This window comes from Lathyrus oleraceus, chromosome 3 (assembly GCF_024323335.1).
Source record: "Lathyrus oleraceus cultivar Zhongwan6 chromosome 3, CAAS_Psat_ZW6_1.0, whole genome shotgun sequence".
Taxonomy (NCBI): domain Eukaryota; kingdom Viridiplantae; phylum Streptophyta; class Magnoliopsida; order Fabales; family Fabaceae; genus Lathyrus; species Lathyrus oleraceus.
Window position 1 is genome coordinate 357,050,451 of NC_066581.1, and position 26,692 is coordinate 357,077,142.

A 26,692-nucleotide genomic window follows, 5' to 3' on the forward strand; every position below is an offset into this window, starting at 1 on the left:
ACATATCCCAAAATTAGAGAGAAAATCGAATTTTTATACTTAAATGTGTAGAGTTTCTTTTAAGGGACATGTATAGAAACATCATCTATCTAGATATTTATATATTATGCCTCATGCACTTTATTTAACTATGGAAAAGTGACGATTATTTTACTGCAAGTGTGTAGTTTTCCTTTTCCTTGTCAAATTTCTCAACTATCATATGTCAACAAAATATATAGCTCGTAAAGAGTAGACTACTGAACTATTTAATTTAATTGATGTTTACTATAAAAAAATCTTATATAAAACATTTTTTAAAATTAAATATTTAATTAATTTATTTTTATATTACTGATGTTATGGTAGAATTCAAGTCTACACTTAGTCACAACTTTAATCTATAAAAAATTTATTAATTTAAAAAATACGAGTATCTTATATAAACTACTCTTAATATAAATAAAAAGATAATTATGTTGAACCATTTTGATGAATATGAATATTGTATATAATATAATCTTAGTTAATTTGCAACTATTTTGATGAATAGGTACATAAAAAAAACATACATAAGACACATATTTATTGGTCACTAATTAAATTTCGTGTTCCTTTTATACTTTAATTTCTTAATAAAATTTAAAATATAACTTATTAAATTTTGTTTATTATAAAAATTATACTCGAGATAAATACTTTTGATAAAATAATTAGTTTAAAAATAAAAATAATTAATCCTAATTATAATTTTGATCTTCATATTTTATCAAATTCGTATAATTATTAATTCTCCTATGTGATATTTACACTTAAATTTATCGACATGTCTATTTTAAAATATATAAGTTATACATGGTTGAAAGAAAAAGGGCATAACATCAATTTTAAGTACATACGAGTGAAAAGGGTTAAAAACATTTTTAAAATTAAAAAAAAATATATATGTTATACATAATTAAAATAATGAACACATCATTAACTTTTCGTTGCAAAAATACAAAGAAAGACCAATATTATTTGGATGAGGTAAAATTAAGAGACAACCTATAATTTAGCCAAATAATTATAAATATAATTTTTTGCATTTCAATTTTTCTTAAGTTATTTATGCATAAACAAGTCATCTAAGAAGTCGGTGAAGCCTTGTATCTTTCTTACGTGACACAAAATTTTGCAACTAATCAATTAGTTCAATTTAGTTTTTTTGAAAACTTATAAAGAAATAAATATAATTATAATATATTTACTTAAAACTATTATAAATTGAACAAAATTAATTGTCACTGAATTCACGACTTTATTTTTTTTATTAATTTTAAATTGTGACATTTAACTCATATTTTTGGACATATTTTACAATTGTGTTGCATTTTCACCTAGTATGCATTAAAAAACAGCCATTCACTTTCCTATGATACACAAATCACTCATTAACCAGTTTGAACATTTAAACGTAATCTGTACAAACAAATAAAATATATAACAAATTTCAATTATTATATCATATTATAAAACATAAGACAAATAATTTTTATTGAAAATTATAAAAATATGGGATAAACTTTTATCACTGATACATAGCAAATATTTATCACTTATAATATAACGACTTAAACGAAAAGCTTAGTCAATTTAGTATTCTAGTTTTTTGCATTGTTTATTAGCTGATTAAGTCAAGTTTTATAGTCAAATTTATTTCTTTAATTCTAGGTAGTACGTGACTGGTAGGTTGTTACTATTTCCTTTATTTAATTGCTGCATTTTTACGATGAATAAATAAGTCATTCCCAGAACCATTATTATTTGTTTCTTTTGAATTTTGTTGCATCTAACAATCTGGTATCAAGAGCAGTGACTTGAGAGATTTGAAAAGAGAGATGGGTTTGGAAGCAAACTTTGCAGCAGCCTTCATTCTGAAGTTCGACGACGACTACGCTAATTGGAGCATGGTTATGGAGAATCTCCTTCGATCCAAGGAGTATTGGGTTGTTGTTGAATCAGGCTACATAGAGTCGAAAAGTAAAGATGGAATGACGACATAACAAATAAAGAACCTGGGGGAGATGAAGCTGAAGGATTTAAAGGCTAAGAATGACTTGTTTCAATCGCTTGACAAGTCAATTCTGAAGACGATCACGTAGAAGGAGGATATATAAGCAGCTCTAGGATTCCATGAAGTTGAAGTGTTGAGGAAATGCTCGAGTGAAGACAACTCAGCTCAACCATCAACGCCGAGACTTTGAGGTCTTAACAATGAAGCAGTGTGAATCGATCATTGATTATTTTGGTCGAGTAATGATGGTTGCAAACGACATGAGGAATTTTGGAGAAGATGTGGATGATGTCAAAATCATTGAGAAGATTTTGAGAACCCTCACTAATAAGTGGAACTTTATTGTTTGTTCCATTGAGGAAGCCAAGGACATAGATCAACTATTCGTGGATGCCTTGCAAAGTTCTCTACTTGTTCATGAGCAAAAATTCAAAGTAAGTGGAAAAGATGAACATGCTTTGAAGGAAACTCATGAAGAGAGTTATGGTGGAAGAGGACATAGAAGAGCTACTTTCCGAGGAGGTCAGGGACAAGGCAGAGACAAGGGTAGCCAACCGAGGAGTAAGGAAACAGTTCAGTGTTACAAGTGTCATAAGCTTGAACACTTCAAGTACGATTGCCATGTAAATTATGTTGGTTTGAGGAATCATAAGAGATAATGCTAATGGCATATGTCGACACGTTTGGAGACGATCGAGATGTTGTGTGGTATATTGACTATGGGTGCAGCAATCAGATGTGTGGTGATTCTTCACTATTTTGTGAGTTAGAAGAAGGGTTCAACAAGGTGGTTAGAATGAAGATTTATGTAAGCGTGAACCTTTCTAGAAAATGAAGTATTCGGTTGATAATAAAAGGGTTAAATCACCTTATACAAAATGTCTAATATGTGCCTGGTTTGAAGAATAATCTTCTCAGTGTTGGGCACTACAAGAAAGGGGTTAATTTGGATGTACTAATGCAGTCAAATGAGTGTCAGATTTATCACCGCACAAAGGGTTTGGTATTCCAAACCAACATGGCAGCAAATCAAATGTTTGTGTTGTTTTCGAGCACTAAATCAACCAAATAGGATGGCAAGGAAGAGTGTTTCCAAGCAATGACCGAAGACACTGAAGACGAAGCTCACCTCTGGCACCAAAGATTTGGTCATCTGAGCTACAAAAGGGTGAAGACTTTGCAAACAAAAGGCATGGTGAGAGGCTTGCCAAGTTTTCCTAATGGTAAATTTGTGTGCACTAATTTCTTGAAAGGGAAGCAACATTAAGATGTAACCCAAGGAGAAGTACATGGAGAGCATCATAAAATTTGGAGCTGCTCCACGCTGATATTTGCAGCTCAATTTCTCCATTTTCAGAGGAAAATAAGAGGTATTTCATTTGCGTCATTGATGACTACAGTAGGAAGGCGTGGGTGTATTTTCTTGATTGTAAGTCAGGTGCATTCACTACCTTTACATGAGCATCGGAAAAATAGAATTATGATGAATATGGTGAGGAGCTTATTGGTTGAGAAAAATGCTCAAAGAAAATTCTGGGCAAAGGCGGTATATTGGGCATTCTATGTTCTTAATAGATGTCCAACATCATTGGTGAAGGAAACGACGCCAGAGGAAGCTTGGTGTGGGGTGAAGCCTTCAATTACGCACTTGAGAGTCTTTGGTTGTATAGAATATGCTCATGTATCAAATGCTCGACGAACAAAGCTTGAAGGTAAGAGTCACTATTGTGTCCTTTTTGGTGTAAGCGGAGAATCAAAGGCATACCGACTATATGATTCTACCTCCAAGAGGATTATTATCAGCCGGGATGTCGTCTTTGAAGAAGATGGGCAATGGAATTGGGAGAAGAGACCTGAAGAAGACAACAAGTTTGATTTGGAATGAGAAAATGAGAAAAGTGAAGAAAGTGAGGAATCAAGTTATGGCAATGAAGAAGAAAATGTAGTTTATGGTAATGAAGAAGAAAATGCATAAAATGCAGCTGATGGTAATGTAGAAAATACAATTTCTCTAGTGATAGAACCTCAAAATAGAAGAGCACCAGTGTGGATGAATGACTATGTCCCTGGTGATGGTCTTTTCGATGAAGAAGAAGAGGTACAAACTCACATATTTTTTTTGCTCATGTCGTTCACTCTGATCCTACTTCATTTGCCGAAGAAATAAAGGAGGAGAAATGTAGGGCAACCATGGATGCAGAAAAGAGATCAGTTGAGAAGAATGGAACGTGGGATCTTAGAGACCTGCGGAAAGGAGCAAAAAAATAGGAGTCAAATGGGTATACAAAACAAAGTTGAACGAGCTTGGAGAAATAGAAAAATACAAGGCTCGCTTGGTCGCCAAAAAGTATGCTCAAGAATATTGAGTTGATTATGAAGAAGTATACGCTCATGTAACTCGTATGGACACGGTTCAAATGATTTTGGCACTTTCTGCACAAAGAGGTTAGTGTGTGTTTCAGTTGGACGTGAAATCGGCCTTTCTTCATGGAAAGTTAGTTGAGAATGTGTACGTGGAGCAGTCAAGGGGTTATGAAATAAAGAATGAGAAGCATAAGGTATATAAGCTTAATAAAGCTTTGTACAGACTCAAGCAGGCCCCGCGAGGATGGTTCAGCCGAATTGAATCAAACTTCAGAAAGGAAGGCTTTGAGAAGGAGGACAATGAACAAACTTTATTTACCAAAGTCAAACAAGATAAATATTTGAAAATTAGCTTGTATATTGATGATTTAATTTATACCGAAGATGATGAAAAAATGATGTCTGAATTCAAAAAGTCCATGATGAAGGAGTTTGATATGTCAGACTTGGGTAACATGCGGTATTTTATCGGTATTTAGGTAGTTCTGTTTGATGGCGGTATATTCATCAGTCAAACGAAGTATGAGATAGAAGTGTTGAGAAGATTTGGAATGGAGCATAGCAATTTTGTTGAAAATCCAATGGTTCCGGGATTAAAATCTCCAAAGATGTAAATGGTGTTGAGATGGATGGTTCATTTTCCAAGCAGATGATTGGAAGTTCAATGTTCTTGGCTTCTACGCGGCCAGACATAATGTATGTAGTTAGATTATTGAGCAAGTATATGTCAAGACCTACTGAAGTTCATTATTCGGAGGAGAAGAGAATTCTACGTTACTTGCAAGGTACAACAAAGTTTGGAATTCTTTACAAAGAGGAAGGAATTTGGAATTGATTGGCTTTACAGATAGTGATTATGTTGGATCGGTTGAGGATAGAAGAGTACTTCAGGTTATATTTTTATGCTAAGTGGAGCTGCAGTAGCTTGGTCTTCTCGAAAGCAACCGATAGTTTGTTGACCACGACGGAAGTCGAGTTTGTAGTAGTTACGGGAAGTAGTTGTCAGGCAATATGGATGCAAAGGATGCTGAAGAAGATAGGCTATGAAATTCTGGTATCAGATACAAGATGTCGAAGGTAATATCACGACACTAATATCTGAGTAATGCAAACAGAATAAAGATAGAGAATAGTAATGCAAGATACACAAGCAATTGTTAACCCAGTTCGGTCCAACTCACCTACATCTGGGGGCTACCAAGCCAGGAAGGAAATTCACTAAAATAGAATCAGTTCAAAGACTCTCCGTACACTTCAACAAGTTACAGTCTTTCTCACCCAATCTCTACCCGTGCAATTTCTACCTAAGCACTCTTAGATATGAGAATCCACTCACTTCCCTACAATCACACCTGTGATCTTAAACAACAATCCCTTGAGAAAAGAAAACACTTTTCAATAACACACTCTTGATTTTACTTCACAGTTTCAATCAAGAAGACACACTCTTGATCTTGCTTCACAGCTTTGATCAAGAAGACACACACTTGATCTTGCTTCACAACTTTGATCAAGTAGACACACACTCTTGCTTAACAACTTTAGAGTGACAAATTACAACCACAAATCAGTCCAATTCAATCATCAAAGGATGACTTGAATGGCTTACAAGTCTCACGACTAAACAGACACAAACCCTAGCTCTCTCTCTATATTTCGCTCAGTATTGGTTGTGTTGTAAAACAGGTTTTCTAAGTCCCTTTTTATAGAAACTTCCAGCTGGGCTTAAACATCTTGAAAACCCTAAATCTATTTTCCAATTAAATCTTTTCATAACAGCTGGTTAGATCTCCTTGGAAAATAAGTAAATCAGGTTGTAATCAATTATTGAATGCGCCTGCAAATCAGATCTTCAATCATATATAGATTGCCATTAATTGTGCAATCACAAAACACCAGACATTCACACTAAATGTTCTGTGTACAGGATGTCATGACATCGAGTCTGACATCCTGGAACAATTCCTGCATAATTCCATAATTCCATTTATAACTTCCAGCAGGTACAAACATATCAGATGCCATGACCTTGTGTATGACATCTTGAAACAATCCTGCATGAACATGTCTTTCATTTAAACTCCAGCAGGTACACACATATCAGATGCCATGACCTTGTGTATGACATTCTGAAACAATCCTGCATGATTATGTTCCTTAAGCTCCAACAGGTACATAGGATATCTCATGTTAAGACATCACACATAACATCTTGTGAACACTCTTTGTTTTACCAAAAATGCTGCCAATACTTAGAACCAACAAACTCCCCCTTTGGCAAATTTTGGCTAAAACATATATCTGTCCTTTTTGTTCACAGGAAAACTATCCACAGTTGAACAACAATTTAAACAGCAACAGAAGCAACACAATTACTAGCTATAGCTACTAGTAATACACACATGCACAAGGGTACTTCTCCTCCCCCTAAATCTGTGCAACACAAACAGAATTACTAGTTATGGATGCAACTAGTAAGACACACAAATGCACAAGGGTACTACTTCTCCCCCTAAATCTATGCGTACATCTCCATGAAAATAACAACACCTGTAACCACAACACCTGTAACAATCAGAATGTCATTCTGACATCTGCTTCAACATCACCACCTGTGTACCACCACATCAAACATCCCCTTTGACATCTGTAAACAGAACAACATTCTGTTTAACAATAGCTGTCCATCTGTCCAGCCACATACATCTCCTCACAGCTCCAACTCCACATAAACACTTCTCCCCCTTTTTAGTCAAAATTGACCAAAGGTGACCAATTAGACAAAATTAATGTCAATTAGCCTAGCAGAGAATGTCAGCACAGATGTTATAACATTAAGAATGTTAAAACATAATAGTTAGGCAGTACAAACCATCATCATACACAGTTGTGATAACTGAGATAATGAACAAATCCATGGAACTCATTAAGAGCCCAAAATATTACAAACAGGCATCAATGAGGACTGCCACAAATTACACATTTTTCAAAAAAACAATAAAACTTCAGCATCCAGACACCAGAACAGCTTCCAAAACATCATCCACAACCGTCTTCACATCACACGTCACACAATCTTCAGTCTTCAACACAAAAAGGGGGGGGGGGGACCATCAATCAGAGGAAGAAGTATCACCTTCATCTTCAGAGCCTTCAAAGCTTTCAGAGCTGCCACTAGATTGAGCTTTTGACCTTTCTCTTGAGGTATTGACATCTGAATTTTCACCAGCCTTCTCCATTTATTCCTTTTCTAGGCTCCTAATAAGAACTTCCAGAGATTCTTTTCTTGCCTTGGCTACCCTTATACCATTATCCAGTTCCTTGCAGGTATCTTTTAGTTGATCAATTAAGCTTCCTTGAGATGCAGGCTCCCTTCTGGCAGATGTCATGACAACATCATTGACATGACTTCCCTCAAACAGCTTATAATGAATGGATAGTGGGGGCTTTCTTCTGCTTGGAATGTCATTTGTATTGAGTATGTCTGGTTGTTGACTCAAGATAATACCACAAATAATGGATGGGAAGGCAATGGGTAGCTTCATAGCATTTGTGGAGGCATGTCTGATAGTTTGATCAAATACAAACCTTCCAAAGTGATAGTTTATCCTGGTTCCAATTGCATGAATGATTCTGCCAAGACCAATGGAGATGGTAGAGATAGGATTAGTAGGCACCCAGTTGGCTGAACCAATCTTGTGTAAGATGACATATTTGACAGTGAGCTTGCCAGGTGATAAGTGATTCCTACTAGGCCATTCCTTAACTTGGCCACCTGTAATAATCCTACAGACCTCATTGTCTGTAGTCTCTAGATCCACTCCTCCATCAGTTCCTCTTCCTATGAACTTGTTGATAATGCTTGGTGAGAATTTCACACATTTACCCCTTACAAACACCTTACAGAACTCCCTGTTGCTCCTTTCATAAATATTCTCAAGGATATTCATAATAAACTCTTTTACTAACCCCTCATAACGTTGGGGGTAGAGCAACCACAATCTTCATTAGTCCAACATTTTTGATCAAATCAATTACTTCCTTTACCTCTACAGCCTCTTTTCCAAGCTCTATTTTAACAGCTACCCTCCTCTGAATGACAAATTTCCATTTTGCAGCACCATCTTCTAAATGGAAAGAGATATTGTCTAGGTGCACAGCAGCAGCTTTGCCAGGAGACTTCTTAACAGCCTGCCTTTTTGTAGGGGAGATGTCTGGGACATCGTCTTCGACATCCTTATCAGAGTCAGAACTGTCTCTTTCTTTCATTTTCCTAACCTCAACTTTACTCCAAGATTTGGAGGGTCCTACACCAACAACCTTTTTCACTCTTCTTGCTGTTCTCATTTTAGCCACACTTTTTCCTTTTCTAGTCCTCATTTTCTCAGCTACACTTGGTTTTACAAGATGGACCAAAGTGTCATCCTCTTCTTCAGAGCTTTCTTCCTCTAGGTCAATAATATTCTCCTGAGACATATTTGCTGGTTTCTTGCTAGGTAGGGTTTTTCCTAGAGAACATAGCCCCTCAGCAGCCACTTCCTTTTCTGATCTAGATGAGTCATCATCTTTCTCAACTTGGGGTTCCTCCTCAGGAGAGGGGTCCCTTCTGGACAGAGGGGTAGAAACACCCTTGACTGAATGCCCTTCACTTAGTATCCTAGTAACTAGGTTCCTAATGGCACGATCAGCATAATGGATGTCCTTTGGAAGAGGAGATTTATCAGGGATATTACCTTGTTTACTTCCAGCCGTGGAAGAGGGACCTGGGGCATCACCGGGTATCACACACAGAGGAGTGACGTCCAGCACGTCTTCATCTAGAAACTCCATGGAAGGAGTCGTTGCATGATGAGAGGGTTTTGACCCAGATGATGAAGGATGTTGAGACATGTTGTTGAACTTTTGAGAGAAATTTCTTTGCCCTAGCAGAGGTCCTCTGAGAAGTTTGATGAAGATGGAAAGAGTTGTGTTCAGGTAGCGTGTGTAGATGACATAGATACTATTTCCAATATAAGGTAATGATTCATCATTAATGTGGCTCTTTCTTTTAATTGGACAAACAATATTTTTATTACCTTTTCCACTCCATATTAATTGCCATAATTTCTCAAGAATCCAAATCCCTAATTTCCCTCTTACATATTCAAGTTGAATATCATCCAAATCCCCTGCAGCCTTGTCAGCTAGTTGCATTTCATGCTTTAGAACTAAGAATTTGTTTTCCATATATTTTCTAATTGAGTGATGACAACAAATAATGTACTTGGTCCAACTGTGCTGAATATGATTTTTGGACATAGTTGCAACATACAAGTTGTCATAATACAATGTCATGACATCGTGTGTGACATTGTATGCAATTATCAGTAGTTTCATCCAACCTAGTTGAGAACAACTGCTTTCATCTGATATACTTTCATCATCAACATCATTTTTATCTTTCAAATGTGTAGGAGCAAGAGTCCTTTCACTCTTCATCTCAATATTCTCCACATTGTTCTTGGTACTTTTGCTTTGAGATAGACACATAGTCCCTTGTGGTCAAGTTCCAACAAAGCTCTTTCCAATTTTAGACTGCATATGATTAGTCACATGTCCACCCATTTGATCTAACTTCTTAGCTATTTGGGCCATCATGACCTTTTCTCCTTTGAAAGTGAGTTTAAGTTTGAGCTTCTGTTGTGACATCCTTGTCTGACATTTCCCACAAACTTGTCCTCTAGCAGTTATACTCATCTCCATCCCTTCCTTTTTGACATAGGTATACTTTGAGGAATAATCAACTTGAGAGCTCCACATGTAACAGTTGTCTTTGGTCCTGATTCCTTTCATAATTACTTCACTGTCTTTGTTAGAGATTAGACATTCAGTTTTGGTGAAGTTAACATTCAGACCTTGGTCACATAGTTGACTGATGCTTATTAGATTTGTAGTCAAGCCCTTAACCAGTTGGATATTGTCAAGTTTAGGAACTCCAGGACAATCAAGCTTGCCTATCCCTTTTATTTCACCCTTTGCTCCATCACCAAAGGTTACATGGCTTATGGCATGAGGATGAAGATCAGTTATCAAGTCTATGTTTCCAGTCATGTGTCTAGAACATCCACTATCAAAATACCACTCTTCTTTGGCTAAGATTCTGAGGGGAATATGAGCTATTAGACTTGTAACATTAGTTTAGGAACCCATAGCTTCTTGTTGATAGGCCTGTGCTGCTTGGGTCTGGGTTGATAGTGAGTCTGATGGTGAACAGGGCTAGGATAACCATACAGCTTATAGCAGAAGGGCTTCAGGTGACCAAGTCTCCCATAGTAATGGCATCTCCATCTTTGGTGTTTCCCTTTCTGCTGTATCCTCTGATGTTGTGACATATGATGTGACATCTCAGGTTTACTTTTACTATGGCTGCATTTAGGTTTGGCTTGAGGTTTGCAACCAGTGTAACTGCTCTCAGACTTAGACTCATTATACCCAATGCCAGATTTATCTCCTGTTATTTGTCCATTTTGAAGAATCTTGTCTAAGGAATCAGATCCATTGTTTAACATCCTTACATACTTGGTCATTTCTTCCAGTTTAGCATTTAAGAACATAGCTTCAGTTTTTACCTTGGAGAGGGTTTCCACATGGTCTGCCTTTTCATTCTCCAGCTGTACTATCTTCTGACTTTCAACTTCTAACTTGGCATTCAGAACCACTGCTTCTGTTCTTAATTTGGAGATGGTTTCCAAGTGTTCTACCTTCTCATTCTCAAGTTGAATTATTTCCTTCTTCTGGCTTTCAACCTGTTTACATAGCTCTACACTTTTGTGACACAGCTTTCTGTAGGTAGAGGTCAACTCTTCAAAGGTTACTTCATCATCACTTGAGTCTTCATCAGAACCCCATCTTCCTGTCAAGGCAGTTACCAGATTTGCAGCTTCATCTGTTTCACTCTCATCAGACCAGGTGGCAGCAAGACTCATCTTTTGCTTCTTGAGGTAGGTTCCACATTCAGTTCTAATGTGTACATACCCATCATATTCATAGCACTGTACTTCTTTTCCTTCTTTGGGCTTATCATATGACCTTTCTCTTCTTTCAGCATTGTTGGATCTACTGATGTCAGGTGAGATGTTCTTGACATTAGCCTTGGATCTTACATCCATCTTTTTCAGTAGTCTGTTGAACTGTCTTCCCAGCATTGCTACTTATTTTGACAAGTCTTCATCAACATCCTGACTATTTTCATCTTCTGTGTTTAACATGAAGGCCATGCTTTTGGTTTTCTTTTCAGAACCATCATTTAATCTCATCTCAAATGTTTGGAAGGAACCAATTAGCTCATCAACTCTCATGTTGGAGATGTCTTGGGATTCTTCTATGGCTGTTACTTTCATAGGAAATCTCTTAGGGAGTGACCTGAGTATTTTCCTTACCAGCTTCTCATCTGACATCTTCTCTCACAGGGCTCCTGAGGCATTTTCAATTTCAAGAATGCTCATATGAAATTCATGTATGTTTTCATCTTCTTTCATCCTTAGATTTTCAAACTTGGAGGTGAGCAACTGTAGTCTAGACATTTTAACCCTAGATGTGCCTTCATGAGTGGTTTTGAGAATGTCCCAAGCATCTTTAGCCACTTCACAATTGTTTATCAACCTGAAGATGTTCTTGTCTACTCCATTGAATATGGCATTCAATGCTTTAGAATTTCCAAGCGCTAAATCATCCTCCTCCTTGGACCATTGTTCTTCAGGCTTCTTATCAGTTGTGGCTGCTCCTTCCTTAGTAATTACTGGATGAACCCATCCTGTTAACACAACCTTCCAAGCCTTAGTATCCAAAGATTTTAAGAAGGCTACCGTTCGAGGTTTCCAATAGTCATAGTTAGATCCATCCAAAATTGGTGGCCTGTGAACAGATCCTCCATCTCTCTCCATTGTACCAGAAAGTATTGCCCCTAGATCTCACCTAGAACCAGAGCAGGATGCCTGCTCTGATACCAATTAAAATTCTGGTATCAGATATGAGATGTCGAAGGTAATGTCACGACACTAATATCTGAGTAATGCAAACAGAATAAAGATAGAGAATAGTAATGCAAGATACACAAGCAATTATTAACCCAGTTCGGTCCAACTCACCTACATCTGGGGGCTACCAAGCCAGGAAGGAAATTCACTAAAATAGAATCAGTTCAAAGACTCTCCGTACACTTCAACAAGTTACAGTCTTTCTCACCTAATCTCTACCCGTGCAATTTCTACCTAAGCACTCTTAGATATGAGAATTCACTCACTTCCCTACAATCACACCTGTGATCTTAAACAACAATCCCTTGAGAAAAGAAAACACTTTTCAATAACACACTCTTGATTTTACTTCACAGTTTCAATCAAGAAGACACACTCTTGATCTTGCTTCACAGCTTTGATCAAGAAGACACACACTTGATCTTGCTTCACAACTTTGATCAAGTAGACACACACTCTTGCTTAACAACTTTAGAGTGACAAATTACAACCACAAATCAGTCCAATTCAATCATCAAAAGATGACTTAAATGGCTTACAAGTCTCACGACTAAACAGACACAAACCATAGCTCTCTCTCTATATTTCGCTCAGTATTGGTTGTGTTGTAAAACAGGTTTTCTAAGTCCCTTTTTATAGAAGCTTCCAGCTGGGCTTGGACATCTTGAAAACCCTAAATCTATTTTCCAATTAAATCTTTTCATAACAGCTGGTTAGATCTCCTTGGAAAATAAGTAAATCAGGTTGTAATCAATGATTGAAAGCGCATGCAAATCAGATCTTCAATCATACATAGATTGCCATTAATTGTGCAATCACAAAACACCAGACATTCACACTGAATGTTCTGTGTACAGGATGTCATGACATCGGGTATGATATCCTAGAACAATTCCTGCATAATTCCATAATTCCATTTATAACTTCCAACAGGTACAAACATATTAGATTCCATGACTTTGTGTATGACATCTTGAAACAATCCTGCATGAACATGTCTTTCATTTAAACTCCAGCAGGTACACACATATCAGATGCCATGACCTTGTGTATGACATTCTGAAAAAATCCTGCATGATTATGTTCCTTAAGCTCCAGCAGGTACATAGGATATCTCATGTTAAGAATTCACACATAACATCTTGTGAACACTCTTCGTTTTACCAAAATTGTTGCTAATACTTAGAACCAACAGGCTATAAGGGCAGTGAAAGTATTGTCATCTATTGTAAAAATAACTCAAGCATTAAGTTATCAAGGAAATCGGTGATGCATGGGAAGAGCAAGCACATTGATGTGCGTTACAATTTCTTAAGGGAGTTTGTGAATGATGGAGTTGTGCAACTTCAGTTTTGTGGTACAAGGCATCAGTTAGCGGACATCCTCACCAAACCGCTGAAATTGGAGTCATTTCGGGAACTGAGATGGAAGCTTGGAGTCTGTGATTTTTTAGGAGTTAACTAGCTGCAAATGCAGTCTAGTTCAAGGGAGGGAATGATAAGACAATCAATTTAGTGTCCTAGTTTTTAACATTATTTGTTAGCAGATTTAGTCAAGTTTGTTTCCTTAATTCTAGGTAGTACGTGGATTGTAGGTTGTTCTTGTTTTCTTTATTTATTTGCTGAACTTTTACCATGAATAAACAAGTTATTCCCATAACCGCTGTTATTTGCTTCTCTTAAATTCTATTGCATCTAACATTAAATGTATTTTTGATCACTCGATTCTGATTAAAAAATAATTTGTCTCTCCATCTTTTAAATTTAGTTATTTAGTGAATCTATTTAACATTCTATAATTTCTTCGCCCCCCCCTTCAATTTTTCTAATGTGCAATCCTCATTTGTGAATAGACAAGGTTAACTAAAATCCAGGTTACTTTTTAATTCACATGGGACTATATTCCAATTTTACTGTTGTATCTTGTGCCTTGATCATTAAACGTTATATTTTCTCCTTTCTTCTTCAAAACATATGGAACAAAAGTAAAGGTCGAACAAACAATAGTAAAATAACAAAATAAAAGAAAACTACTACGGTGTACTAAAAAAATTGATTTTAGTGACCAAATAAGTGATTGAAATTTTTTGACCACTCCAACCAATGAATTAATGAACAAAACTCTATATTATAACAGTAAAATTTTAAAAGTCATTAAATCGGTCAGGAAATTAAATTAGTTGTCAAATTAACGACTACAATTTTATGACAATAGTAATATTCAATCTCAAAAATACATTTAAATATAAATTACTCCCTTTCAATTTTCTCCTTTTTTTATTCAAAGTTTCACACTTCTATTATTTAAACATATAGAATACATATTTATAAAAAAAATTGATTGCATGAATATTTTTAATTTATTTAAAATATTGTTTAAATAACAATATGTGTTTAAATATTATTTGTATTATCTATTTTGTTAATAATATATTTGAACGCCAATACACAATTATCAAATACATTGATGTGTCGAGCGGTAATGCTTGTAGTTGAAAAGCAATGAGACTAGGATCAATCTCAATTGGAGAGCAACTTCACCGTGTTCGACACCTTTGGTTACCTCTTGATCAATGATTTCTCTAGTGGTCAATGATTTTTTCCATGTAAGCTCAACTTTCTGTTTCTTAAAATTATCAATTTATTTGGTGAGTTCAGCAATCTGGGTGCGACGATTTGAAATTTTTGCATCAAGTGAAGCCTTTTAGTCCAAAAATTCTTGAAGTTGATTTTCAAGCCTATCGACCTCCTTTTGGAAAGTCCACTTAAGTCCCACGCTACAACTATAGCTTCTTTTGTTTGCTGAAGATGGGCATTATAGGGCTTCTTGAGGTTGATATCTCGGTAGACCTGATCGATGTAAGCTTCGAAATCAAACAAAAACTGGACCATGGAATCTGGGAGTTGTTCTTTGTTAATTTCAGCCAACAACTTTTGAATATCGACGCCAAGTTGAGCGTCTTCTTCGAGGTCATTGAAAAAATAAGCTTTGAGAATGTTGCCTTTCAGTTATTGGAACAAGAGGTTCACTGAGCCTTCATTTGCATCAACCAACAATGCATAAGAAGAATTAGAATATCTAGTGTCAATTGAGAGCTTGTGTAGTTTTTGAAGTCTCCTCAAGGCCTCTGTTCGATTCTTCCTTTTAATGGCCAAAATTTCTTCTTGTCTCAACGAACTGTTGGATGACGATTCATGAATAATAGGTTGAGCTCGATTCTTTCTGACAAGGGTGGGGTGACCTTCTTCTTCTGTTGGAGCATTATTGACACCTGGAGCATCTTGCTTCTCATTTGTTTTCTCAAAATTCTTAGTTTTTGGATTTTCCAGAGATAAGTTGTCATGGACAGAAGCCATGGTGTCGTAAAATTCTTCAATTCGTTGGGTAGATGGTGGGTCGAAGTTAGATTCTGCTGCAGGATTCAGCTTTATAGAAGCACATGCATCTTCATCGATTGGTTTATTCTCTGAATGAATAAACTAAATACTATAATAAATAAAATCTTACTAGTGGATGAGAGAAAAAGTTTCAGTGGGAATCGAACTAGCGAAACCTGTCAATTCGCCCACCACATTCTCGTCCAACTGTGGTGGTCCCTGAAAGATAAATGAATGATTAATCGAAGTTTGGTAGACTTGAGAAATCAAATTTTCCTAAAATTATGGTTTAGAGCAATACCTAGGGTTCATTAATTTATTTTTCTTCGAATGGACGATCTTTGGGTTGTTTGTCCTATACTTTGGCATCAGGAGTGGACATATTTTCTCCTTTATTAGAAGGACCAACATTCAAGGTTTTTGTATCCTTTGGAGGATTTGTTTTTTGAGTGACGCCTTTCATCCTGCTAACGCCTGGTTTGGGAGAGACCTTGAGTTCAGGTCTTGAGAAAATCAGGTTTTTTTCGCTGTCTACTAAACTCTCGACTTCGACCAATGTATTTGTTGGTCTCGGTGCAGTCTGAGAAGTTGATTGGTTAGTGTTACTGAATCATCGAAGTCAAGAAATAAGGAAATCAGACGCATACCTGTGTTGAGGTAGTTTTCTTGGGATTTCTTCTTTTTCTTAAGTTTGGTGGTCATTGGGAAGTCTGGATCATGTTTTCGATTCTGAAAAAATGGAATGTTAGAATCACTTCGAAATTAGCTATTGCATAGATGGAGAAAAGGGTTACCTCTTTCTTTGAGGTCTTCTTTCTTGGCCTCCGGTGCATTAGATGGATCTTCGATGTTCGTCTCGTCTTTTTTTCCCGCTTCGCCTGCAGAGGAAGTATGTATGAGGTTGAAGGGATAAACAGAAAAGTATGAAAATAATAATGGATTAACATGTACCTTCTTTCTTCTCAGAATTTTCTTTTAAGTTGGAGAAGGCGGTCGACACTCTCTTTCAAAGCATTGTTCGGAGAAACTGCTTTTAAAGCATGTCGACCACCAACCATGGAACTCTACTATAAATTAGAAGGATGGTTGGTATTAAAATGTAGGAAGTTTTAAGACTTGTTGTCGAACAAACGCCATGCAGTCTCTGCATTCCTGAGTGGAAAACCTCATTTCCGACCAATAGATGTTATCCTCCCAGGTATAGAGGGATTTTGACAGCACTTGGTTGAAACCAAATTGCCTAGCCACTAAATTGGGCTGATAGCCAATGAAGCCGAAGCCAACAGTTCTTGTCTCAATACGATTAGATAGGAGTTTCAGAGTTAATAAGGTTTCTCAAATGGAGTTCAACATTTCAGCAGCAGAAGGAGTCACACCATGAAACTTCTTTCGAAACTAGGCCGGGCTAACACATCTATCCACGAAGGGACCATGGTCGAAATGAAGGTCGTTGATTCGAGGAACAAGTTAATGTACTTTATGAAATTTATTTTCGAGGGAGTAGCATATAGAGTGGTTAGGGAAAGTCTAGTGCCTTTGATTCTCCTACAGTCATTTTCTTCTATCGAAGCTCTTGAACTAATTATGTGATACTTTGGTTCGAATGTGGCATTGAACCAAAGTAGTAAAAGCCAGAAAGAACTAGAAAGAAGGTGTTTTTTATAGGTTTCGGGAAGATGTTTGAGTTTTTAGGAATCACTACCTATAGATTGATACAAGTTGGCTAAGAGTAACTTACTAAGCAAGATTCTTCGACCTTCGAGGAGTTGGATTGCTAAAGGGACATATTTTTTGACTACTTTTAAGGGAACTAGAACAAAAGAAAAAATAAGACAACCAAATAGTCAAAAAAGCTACATGTTCTTGGTCAGAGACCTCTTCAGTCTTTTTCTGGTGATGGTCGGAGATGTAGTTTTTAAAGTTGGGACATTTGAAGACGAACTCATTATCAATTTTTAGTGTGGGATTAAAGGTTTCTCCTATAGGGTTAAGTCCCGTGATGGGTGTTATATCCAATAATGTCGGTGTGAGCATTCCATAGGGGAATTGAAATATATTGGTAGAACCCTACCAAAAAAATAAAATCGACATGAGCAACATGGTAGTGTTATACCTAGAACCAGTTCTAGATAATTAGATGACATCGAAGATACCTAGATAATCCCATTGTTTTTGCCTTTTGCCTTGGACTTTGTCGAGTCAAGCGATATACTCTTTGTTTTTAGTAGGAGGATCATATCAGAAGATACTCAAGGGTGTTCCGTGAAGGTTAAGTCGAGGGAGCATTCTTTGAACACATAAGGCATCATAACAGGACAATATGGGAAGACGTATTTTATCTTCCCAGGTTATAACTTAGCCGTCGAAAGCGGTCCTAAGAACGCTAAAAGTTTATCATAAAGGGTGAAAGGGATTAGTACTTATTTTTAATAAATGGTGATTTTTTCTTTGGCCATAAATGGTTCAGGTACGAAATCTCTTCCATCGTTACCTTCTGATGTCGGAATCATGAACGCCAAAGAGCTTTTTCCAGTGTCTATTTTGAGGTTTGAAATGGAAGTTACCATTGTTGAGTTTGAAAAGCTTATTGTGAGAGTGAGAATTCTTTATGCATGAAAGGTTATGGCTGAAGAGAAAGTGAAGGGTATTTATATAAATGTTTTCCCTCCAAATATGTGACACATGGCAGACGAGTGTTGAATCGAGAAGCCACATTTTCTCAAGATGTGGGAAAGTTAACAGGAGTTATTGAGGTCATGCAAACCCAAGATCTCATGGAAAATAGGAGTAATGATGAATTTATGAAGAAATCCATGGGAAATACCAATTTCCATTTAATTTGTAATGATGACGCTGACCGTCAACAAAAGGATTTAAACCGTGTCGAAAATACTTTCAAAAAATGCCACTTTTCTCTTTATGATTAAAAATTGAAACATGGCATTTTGCGGGAGAAACTTTGTTACCTTTGATTTTCGAAATAAGAATTAATTATAAAGATGTGATAAGTTTTCTTGTTTGATGACAGGTTTATTTCCAGAATCGAAATGGTCATATAATCCTGTACACATCTCGACAAATTTGCCTGGTCGAAAGATGATCCCGACTTTGGTTGAATTTCTAATCAGGAAGAGACCAAAGACTTGGTTGGTTTTGAGACTTAGTGAAATTCATAGTTTTCCAAGCCTTTTATTCTCCACACAATTGAATGAGGTGTAAGTAGATAAGATCAGACAGTTATCTGAAGACACATGGAAGCCTGTCGAAGTTAGAGTCTACATGGAGACGAACACATGTCATATTTTGCTTAGTCGACCGTTGTAGATGGTTAGCTTAGGACTAGTATATAAGTAAGCATTCACTTATGTCTTAGGGGTCTACAATTGTAAACAAACTGTAAAACTTAAAATTTTAGTGTGTTTGTGAGAAAAGAGTCAAGAATGTAGCATATGCGTTCCATTTTTTATAAATCAAAGTCTTTATTTCAATCATTTAATGCGTTGAATTTATTTCAATTATATTTTGTTTCTTTTATATTTCAACTTTAGCGTCTAAATATGTTTCAAATCTTTGATTTTCATACAATATGTCTTTGGATCTTTTCGAGTTTAATCCCTTGAGTAAAATCAAACTTGTTTTGCTTACCAAATTCCACGGTAAACAATGTGGTAGTAATAGTATGGTGTGGTGAGAATGTAGAATAAAATAGAAAATAATTAGAATAATTGGAATTTTAATTATTATTATTAATAAAATGAGAAAATTGGTGAAAAATGAGTTTTGAACTATTTGTGTGAATTGAGGAAAGTTTGTGGTAAGAGGAGAGAGGCTATAGTTAAATTGGGTGATACTAATAATTAGGAAAAATTAATGAGGTTACTATATATTCTAAAAGTTGGGAGAGAATATAGGTTTTTGGGAGAGATTGACAGTACATGAAAATAAGAGGCAAAAGAGGACAAGGACTTGGGAGAAAGAGAGCTAGATTGGGAAGAAGAATCCATAGGAGCTGTTCAAATCATCATCATTGATGGAAAACTAAGGTAAAGAGGGAGAAAGGGCTATCAATTTAGGTGTATTTCATGATGGAGTAGAGAAGAGAGACCTTACTCTCATTAGAGTTTCTTTGATGAATTGTTGTATGATGAAATTCTGGAAAATTGTTGATTGATCTTGTTCTTATATGTGTTGCTATGACTGAATATGTGCTTGAATTATTATGAACAATTATGTATGAGATTCTACCATTGATGAAGGTGTGAAAGCTTTAGTTTTATTCATGAATTGATGAAAATTACTGATAAATTTGATGATGAAATTGTTATGGATTATGATGAAATAAGTGATGTATATGTTGATGATTATGCTAATATCATTCAGTATTAAAAACCGTGTATGGGTCTGTTAAATTTGTATGAATTAATTGAAATTAGGTACGAAGTTTTAGGGATGAGGATGGATTAAGATCGAATACTAAAAATTGCTATATTTTTTTTGTGTGGAAAAAGTAACAGTGACAATCGATTCTCACCATATGACAATCGATTGCACTATGTAATTTAAAAAAATAAATGATGACAATCGATTGCAGGGGGAGACCAATCAATTGTTTTGCATGGAAAAGTGAATTTTTGTCAAGTCAATAATGAAACATGTTTGCTGGCAATCAATTGTCATCCCTTGACAATCGATTGTCCTGGGCCAAATTTCCAAAAATTTAGTTGTCTTTTGTAGCATTGTCCGACGATTTTGATAATAACTTTCATTTTGTAAGTCCAAACGAGTCTTCGTTCAAAGAGTTGGAAAGCTAACGCGTAAAGCTACCTCATGGAAGTTCTTAGTCAATTGTTTGAATTATAATCATGTGTATATTGTAGAAATGTTTGTGCTGACCTGTATGACTGGTTAGAAAATTGTTACGTTTATAAGATGACGTGTTGTTGTTTTGGTGAAGTAATATGAATGAATGCTTATAAAGTTATATTTGTTGATTTGATGTTGTTTGTTGCTATTTATTGATGTCGTGACACTGATTAATTGTTGCATATGATGAATGATGTTGTGTATAAATGGTGAGATGTGCATGGTGATTCTTTTAGTGAACCTTTTGGTGAAAATGCATGTTGTTGAGAGTCATGCATCATGGTGAATGAAATTTGGTATAGTTTTGGTGTGTTGTAGTCCTGTGGTGGGGATCGAGAGTGAGTATCCGATTCTAAATAGAAGCTGGTGACGTGTTACATATGGTGATGATAATGATTTGGTGTGTTATGATCCTATGGTGATGATCGGGAGCGAGATGAACCTGAGTGTTCATGAATGATACCACATGCATAATGAGTCAGTTGTGGAGTTCATTTCATACGTGTTTGCATATGCCGTTTATGGTTCATGATGTTGTTGATTGGTTCTGAATATGTGCATGTTATGAAGGGTGTGAGACTACGTTATTGTTGATTGTGTAATGAATGTGTGCTTGTTGTATGTTCTTTACCTTAGCACTCCTTGCACTATTTATATTGGTTTGTTGTTTTTCACCTCTTTTGCTTTCATGTTGTCCATCATGGACATCTTGTAGATACTCAAGTTTGATTACTTGTTGTTGTGTATTGGAAGGTGCTTGTTGGAGCTACCCTTTGCTTTTATTTATTTATTTATTCATTTTACGATACATTAGTGGTTCACTAGTCTGATCGTGTAACCCCTGAGACATGATTTATTATGTTTTCGAAGTTGTTGTCGCTTTTTGCTATTTTGAAGTTATAACTTATTTATGAAGTTGTGTCGAATATGTTTTTTTTGCTGCGTAGTTCAAATGATTTTGATGAATTTTTGAAGGATTGTCGTGGTGACACTTTGAATTGTCGTTTAATGCTTTATTTATAAGTTTTGGAGTTTAAATTGTTACATTAGTGGTATCAGAGTAGGTCGGTCTGTTCGTCCATGTTTTTGTCATGTTGTATGTTCCCTAATACGCGTCATATGTGTTAAACATTGTCGGTACTCGTTATTTTTCTAACTGTTTGCCTGTAGGAGCGGGGTCGAAACAAGTGAAGAAGAAGTTTATGCTTCTCTAAGATGTTTTAGATGTAGAGAGTTGGTTTGTCTTACCACTATTTACAAGAGTGTTGTTTATGGATAAATTAGTATTCTTTCCTGAGGTTGAAATAACCAATTTTTAAAAATTATATATTAAAATAATCATTTTTCAATTTATTTATTAAATTAACCATGTTTATGAGAATATGTGCCACTGCAATTGACGCATCAATGTAAAATGTAGTAGTGTGCGTTATTGCAATCGGCGCACATATCTAAAATATAAGAGCATGTGTCATTGCAATTGGCGCATGCATGTAAAATATATGAATATGTGTCACTGCAATTGACGCATTAAAAAAAATAAAGGAGTTGTCACATGCATATGTCAATTACAGTGACGCATGCTCATACATTTTATAGGCATGTATCAATTGCAGTGGCACATACTCCTACATTTTACATGCATAAGTAAATTGGAGTGACACATGGTCTTACGTTTTACATGCGTGCACTCAATACTAAGCTTAAAAATATTTGTACTTCCATCTCACTTATTTTACGTTCTATTCTCGATTATACTCGCTATATTATGAATGAAATAAATACTTTGAGAATGTTTGAATTTAAATAAAAAAAAGGAAAAAAAACTCACATTCAGATTTTAACATATCAAGCTATATTATGAATGAAATAAATACTTTGAGAATGTTTGAATTTAAATAAAAAAAAGGAAAAAAAAACTCACATTCAGATTTTAACATATCAAAGGATGTTGTATTGGTCTGGGGACATTTGAGTTGAGTCCAATGTAAATTCTGAAAATAAATTAATTACTCAATTAAAATTGTATTTATTAATTAAAAGTATACATGCATTTGCAATGTTAAAAGTATACATGCTTTTAATCTAAACAATTTTCACCCTAATTTTTTAGAGCATAATTATATTCCCAGGTTGCATCATTCCTTCACATTGTGCTTGACCATTGCTTTCCACTTTTTTTCTGCTGACATCTTAATATTCTTCGACCGTGAATAATAAAAGCTCTGGAGAGATATGTTTCTTGCATTATTTATTGGATTATTTTATTTATTATTTTATGAGATTGTTTATTAAATCTTTAGTAAAACATATATAAGTTTTTATAGTAATCTAATTTATCTTAATTTTAAACCATACAACAACAACGAAGTGCATCGAAACATTCTCCTCTATCAGTCTTTAAGATATAGATTTATATGGTAACAATGATGTACAAAACTAAGAACCAGACTTTCTTGGGGATCTAAGCAAATATTGGCCTAAGAAAAATAATAAGAAAATAATATTATTACTTTTTATAATTGTGTGTTAGAAGAAGAAGAATTTAGGTGCAAAGTTGATATGTTACGTACTCGAAGCGAGGAGCAGCCCAATGTATAAAAGTCCCATTAGAAAAGATTGGTAAATGTGCAATGCCATTTTTGTGAAGATTTTATCTTTCAACTCTCTTTTCTTTAGTTTTCACAATATGAAGAGAAAACTTCATGTCCATTATATAGTACTCATTTGATGATACTGTTTGTTTTATGCTTTGTTTGGAAGTTTAGAAGGTAGAGAAAGTGAGAGCTTAGAAAAGAATTTTAAAAAATATATAGAAATATTTTAAATATTTTTTGAAAGATCTAAAATGATAAAAAGTGTTTATTATTAATATATTTTTAAATGTTTATATTTCAACAATTTATCTAATCAAAAATCCTCTAAACTCTTTTTTCAATATAATTTTTAATTTCTTTAAATTAGAAGAATTTTGAGTTTTGAATAAAAATAAATCTCCCAAAATTCTTCTCGTCTAAATCTTTCTATTTTTCTCACTCAATTCTTCATTTTTCTCAAAGTTCTCATTTTTCTTTCCCTCCAAACTTCTAAACAAAATCTAACGGTTCCTTTTTTAATTATCGCATAAGCAGAAAATTGTTTTCTTTCATCAATATTAATTATTATTTTGTTGATAATTTTCTTAGTTATTATTACAAGTTTGAAATGAATAGTGAATAAGTACGGATTTTTTAGAAAGAAATTTGATCAAAACTAATAAAATTTATTGTAAAATATAATAGAATGACAATTAAAAATAAATTGAGAAAATACCCATTCAATAAATGTTTATCTTAAATTTATATGAGAAGGAGATGGAGACTAGATCTAGAGTTAGTGTAGATATTTTGTCCTTACTTAAGATCAAAGATTCTCATTTGTTTCAAAGGTTCAAATCTAAGTGGTTTAAGAAAGGTGATATTAATATTGTTTTTTTTTCATGCTTCTGAATAGGAGGACGTGGAATGCAATCTTATCCTTTCAAGTTGGTGAAGTCTGATTGAAAGTGTGTCTAAAATTTGACAAGAGGTCTTTAAATATTTTTTTCTTATCTTTGTTGTGTCAAATACAGATAGACCTCGTCTTGGTGGTGTTACTTTTTGGTCTCTTTAGATTAAAGATAACTTGGTTTTAACTAGCCTCCTTCTTCTTTAGGAATTACATAAGGAAGTGGTCCATTGTGATGGTAATAAGAGTCCTAGTTATGATGATTTTAATTTCTTCATTTTAAGAAGATTATGGAACTTGCTAATGATAGATTAAGGGATTATGTTTGACTAATTTCATTGTTTTACTTCTTAGCGTCATAACTTTAAATCGTATTTTGTGACTCTGGTCCCTAACATTAAGTCTCCTTATTAATTAGGAGATTTTTGATCTATTTCTCAAGTAATATATTTTATATAAGTTGATGGTGAAGGTATTGACTTCTAGATTAAGGATTGTGATAAATAAGTTTATTTTTCCAGACCAATCCACATTCTTGAAAGGTAGAATTTTAGAGGATGGAATGGTGTTTGTGAATGAGGTGATTGACTTGAACTAAGAGATCTAGAAAACCATGTCTCATATTTAAATTGAATTTTGAAAAAGTATATGACTCGTATATTTGAGTTTTTTAGTTTATATGTTTTTTAGATCCAGGTTTAATGATAAGTGGAGGTCATGTGTGATGATTATGTGTTTGATGAAAATCTTATGGTGGAGGTGAATGTTATCATACCCAAGAGATTATTATTCAAAAGGTTTTGAAAAAAATATGATGTTCTAGATCATTTTCTTTTCCTTTTTATGGCAGAAGGGCTAAGTTGTTTGATTAGTAAGGTTATTGATTTGTACCTTTATAATTTTTAGAGTGGGATCCTCCGATTTAGTTGTGTCTTATATTCAATATGTAGACGATATTCTTATCTTAGTTGAATTTTCTATTGAGAATCTTTGGAGTATTAATGCTATCATTAGAATTTTTGAGTTGGTTTCAAGACTTTAGGTTAATATTTTAAAGAGCAGACAAATATGAGTTAATGTTGATTCAATATTTTTAGTTTAGGTGGTGAGTTTGTCCATTTTAACCTTGAGCCCATTCTTTTTAAGTGTTTGGGGTTGCCTTTGGCGACTAATCCTCGTCTTAAAGTTACTACATATCCTCTAATTAATTTGTTATCCCAGAGACTTCATTCTTGAAAACACTAGTTTGTTAGTTTGAGGATCAAGCGGTTCATCTTAATTTTGTACTTAATATTATATTTTTCTTATCTTTCACGAAAATATTTTAAATGCGTGGAAGAAAATAATTAGAATTCAAATAGGATATATATGCGGAGGTGTAAAAGGAGATTCTAAGATCTTATAGATTAAGGGGATTGATGCATGTATACCTAAGAGTAAAAGAGAGATCTTTGTCTGATTAAGTAAGTTATTTTGACTAAATGGAAGTGGAAATTTATTTTAGGAACTAGTGACAATTTGATTTTTTGAAAGTTAAATGTGATACTCTAGTTATTTCTTTTTTTAGGGGGTATGTCATTGGGTTTTCCATCTTTATCCTTGTGATAGAAAGGAGTGTCTCTCCTTTAATTTAAAGAGATGAACCATCCAAACCAGTAAGAGGAGACCCAATGCATCTGGCGCCTGTGTGTTGCTTGTGAATAGAAAATTTAATTTTGCAACCAACAAGAATCAAAGACACAACCTATTGATCAAGAGTCATATACATTACCATTGCACCACAGACCCTTCATGTTAATTTATTTTATCATATATTTAATATATCGTGTATGATTATAATAGATTAATAAATTACTAAAACTTGGTAGATGAGAAGGGGAAGATAATGATAGGTTAAAAGTCTTATTAAAAAAAATTACTAACATAAATCAAAATGATGTTTTCAATTTATTAAAAATAGAATAAGCAAAAAAAATTCAACTAAGAATATTTTATTTGAATTTTTTTTTAATTGACCAAAATTAGAAGGGGGACAATTTTTTTTATTTCATTTGTCTTCCTATTATTTAATTGACCAAAATTTCATTTGTCTTCCTATTATTTTAAAATTTATGTCATAAATCGTATACATACTAATGTGAGCGTAACAAAGATGTTAACTATAAATCACATGATATTTTTAACAATTTTATATTTATTAATATTAATTTAATATATAGAGATGTTAGTTTAGTTGTCAAGTCTCTTACATAAAATAAAAAATCATATTAAAATCCATCACGTCAATGAGTTTGTCACTAAATATATCATTGTAAATAATAGCTTATTTAGAATTGGTCTTTAATTTTGTCACTAATTATGTTTCATCCATTATTTTATTTAATGTTTATTTTTATAAAATTAAAATATTCTTTTATACAATACTCTTTTTTATTAAATAATTCTTTTTATAAAATAAAAAATATATATTTTATTTAATTTTATTATAATCAATTTTAAATAAACATAAATATTTTAACTATCTACGTTCATATTTGATATGTCGAATGGAT

At 34.3% G+C, this 26,692-nt stretch overlaps 1 protein-coding gene and 1 long non-coding RNA gene across 2 annotated transcripts; one reads left to right on the forward strand and one right to left on the reverse strand.

The window, feature by feature from the left end:
* Window positions 1-2,235: 2,235 nt before the first annotated feature.
* Window positions 2,236-2,694, forward strand: LOC127131274 (uncharacterized). Its single transcript, XM_051060203.1, has one exon. The coding sequence runs from the start codon at window positions 2,236-2,238 to the stop codon at window positions 2,692-2,694; it is 459 nt and encodes a 152-aa protein (XP_050916160.1).
* A 19,965-nt stretch (window positions 2,695-22,659) lies between these two features.
* On the reverse strand, window positions 22,660-23,329 carry LOC127129261 (uncharacterized). The gene is made up of 2 exons (XR_007806260.1): window positions 23,228-23,329; window positions 22,660-23,134 (listed from the first exon to the last, which is right to left on the reverse strand). It is a non-coding gene; the product is annotated as an uncharacterized LOC127129261 (long non-coding RNA).
* Between the last annotated feature and the right edge of the window lie 3,363 nt (window positions 23,330-26,692).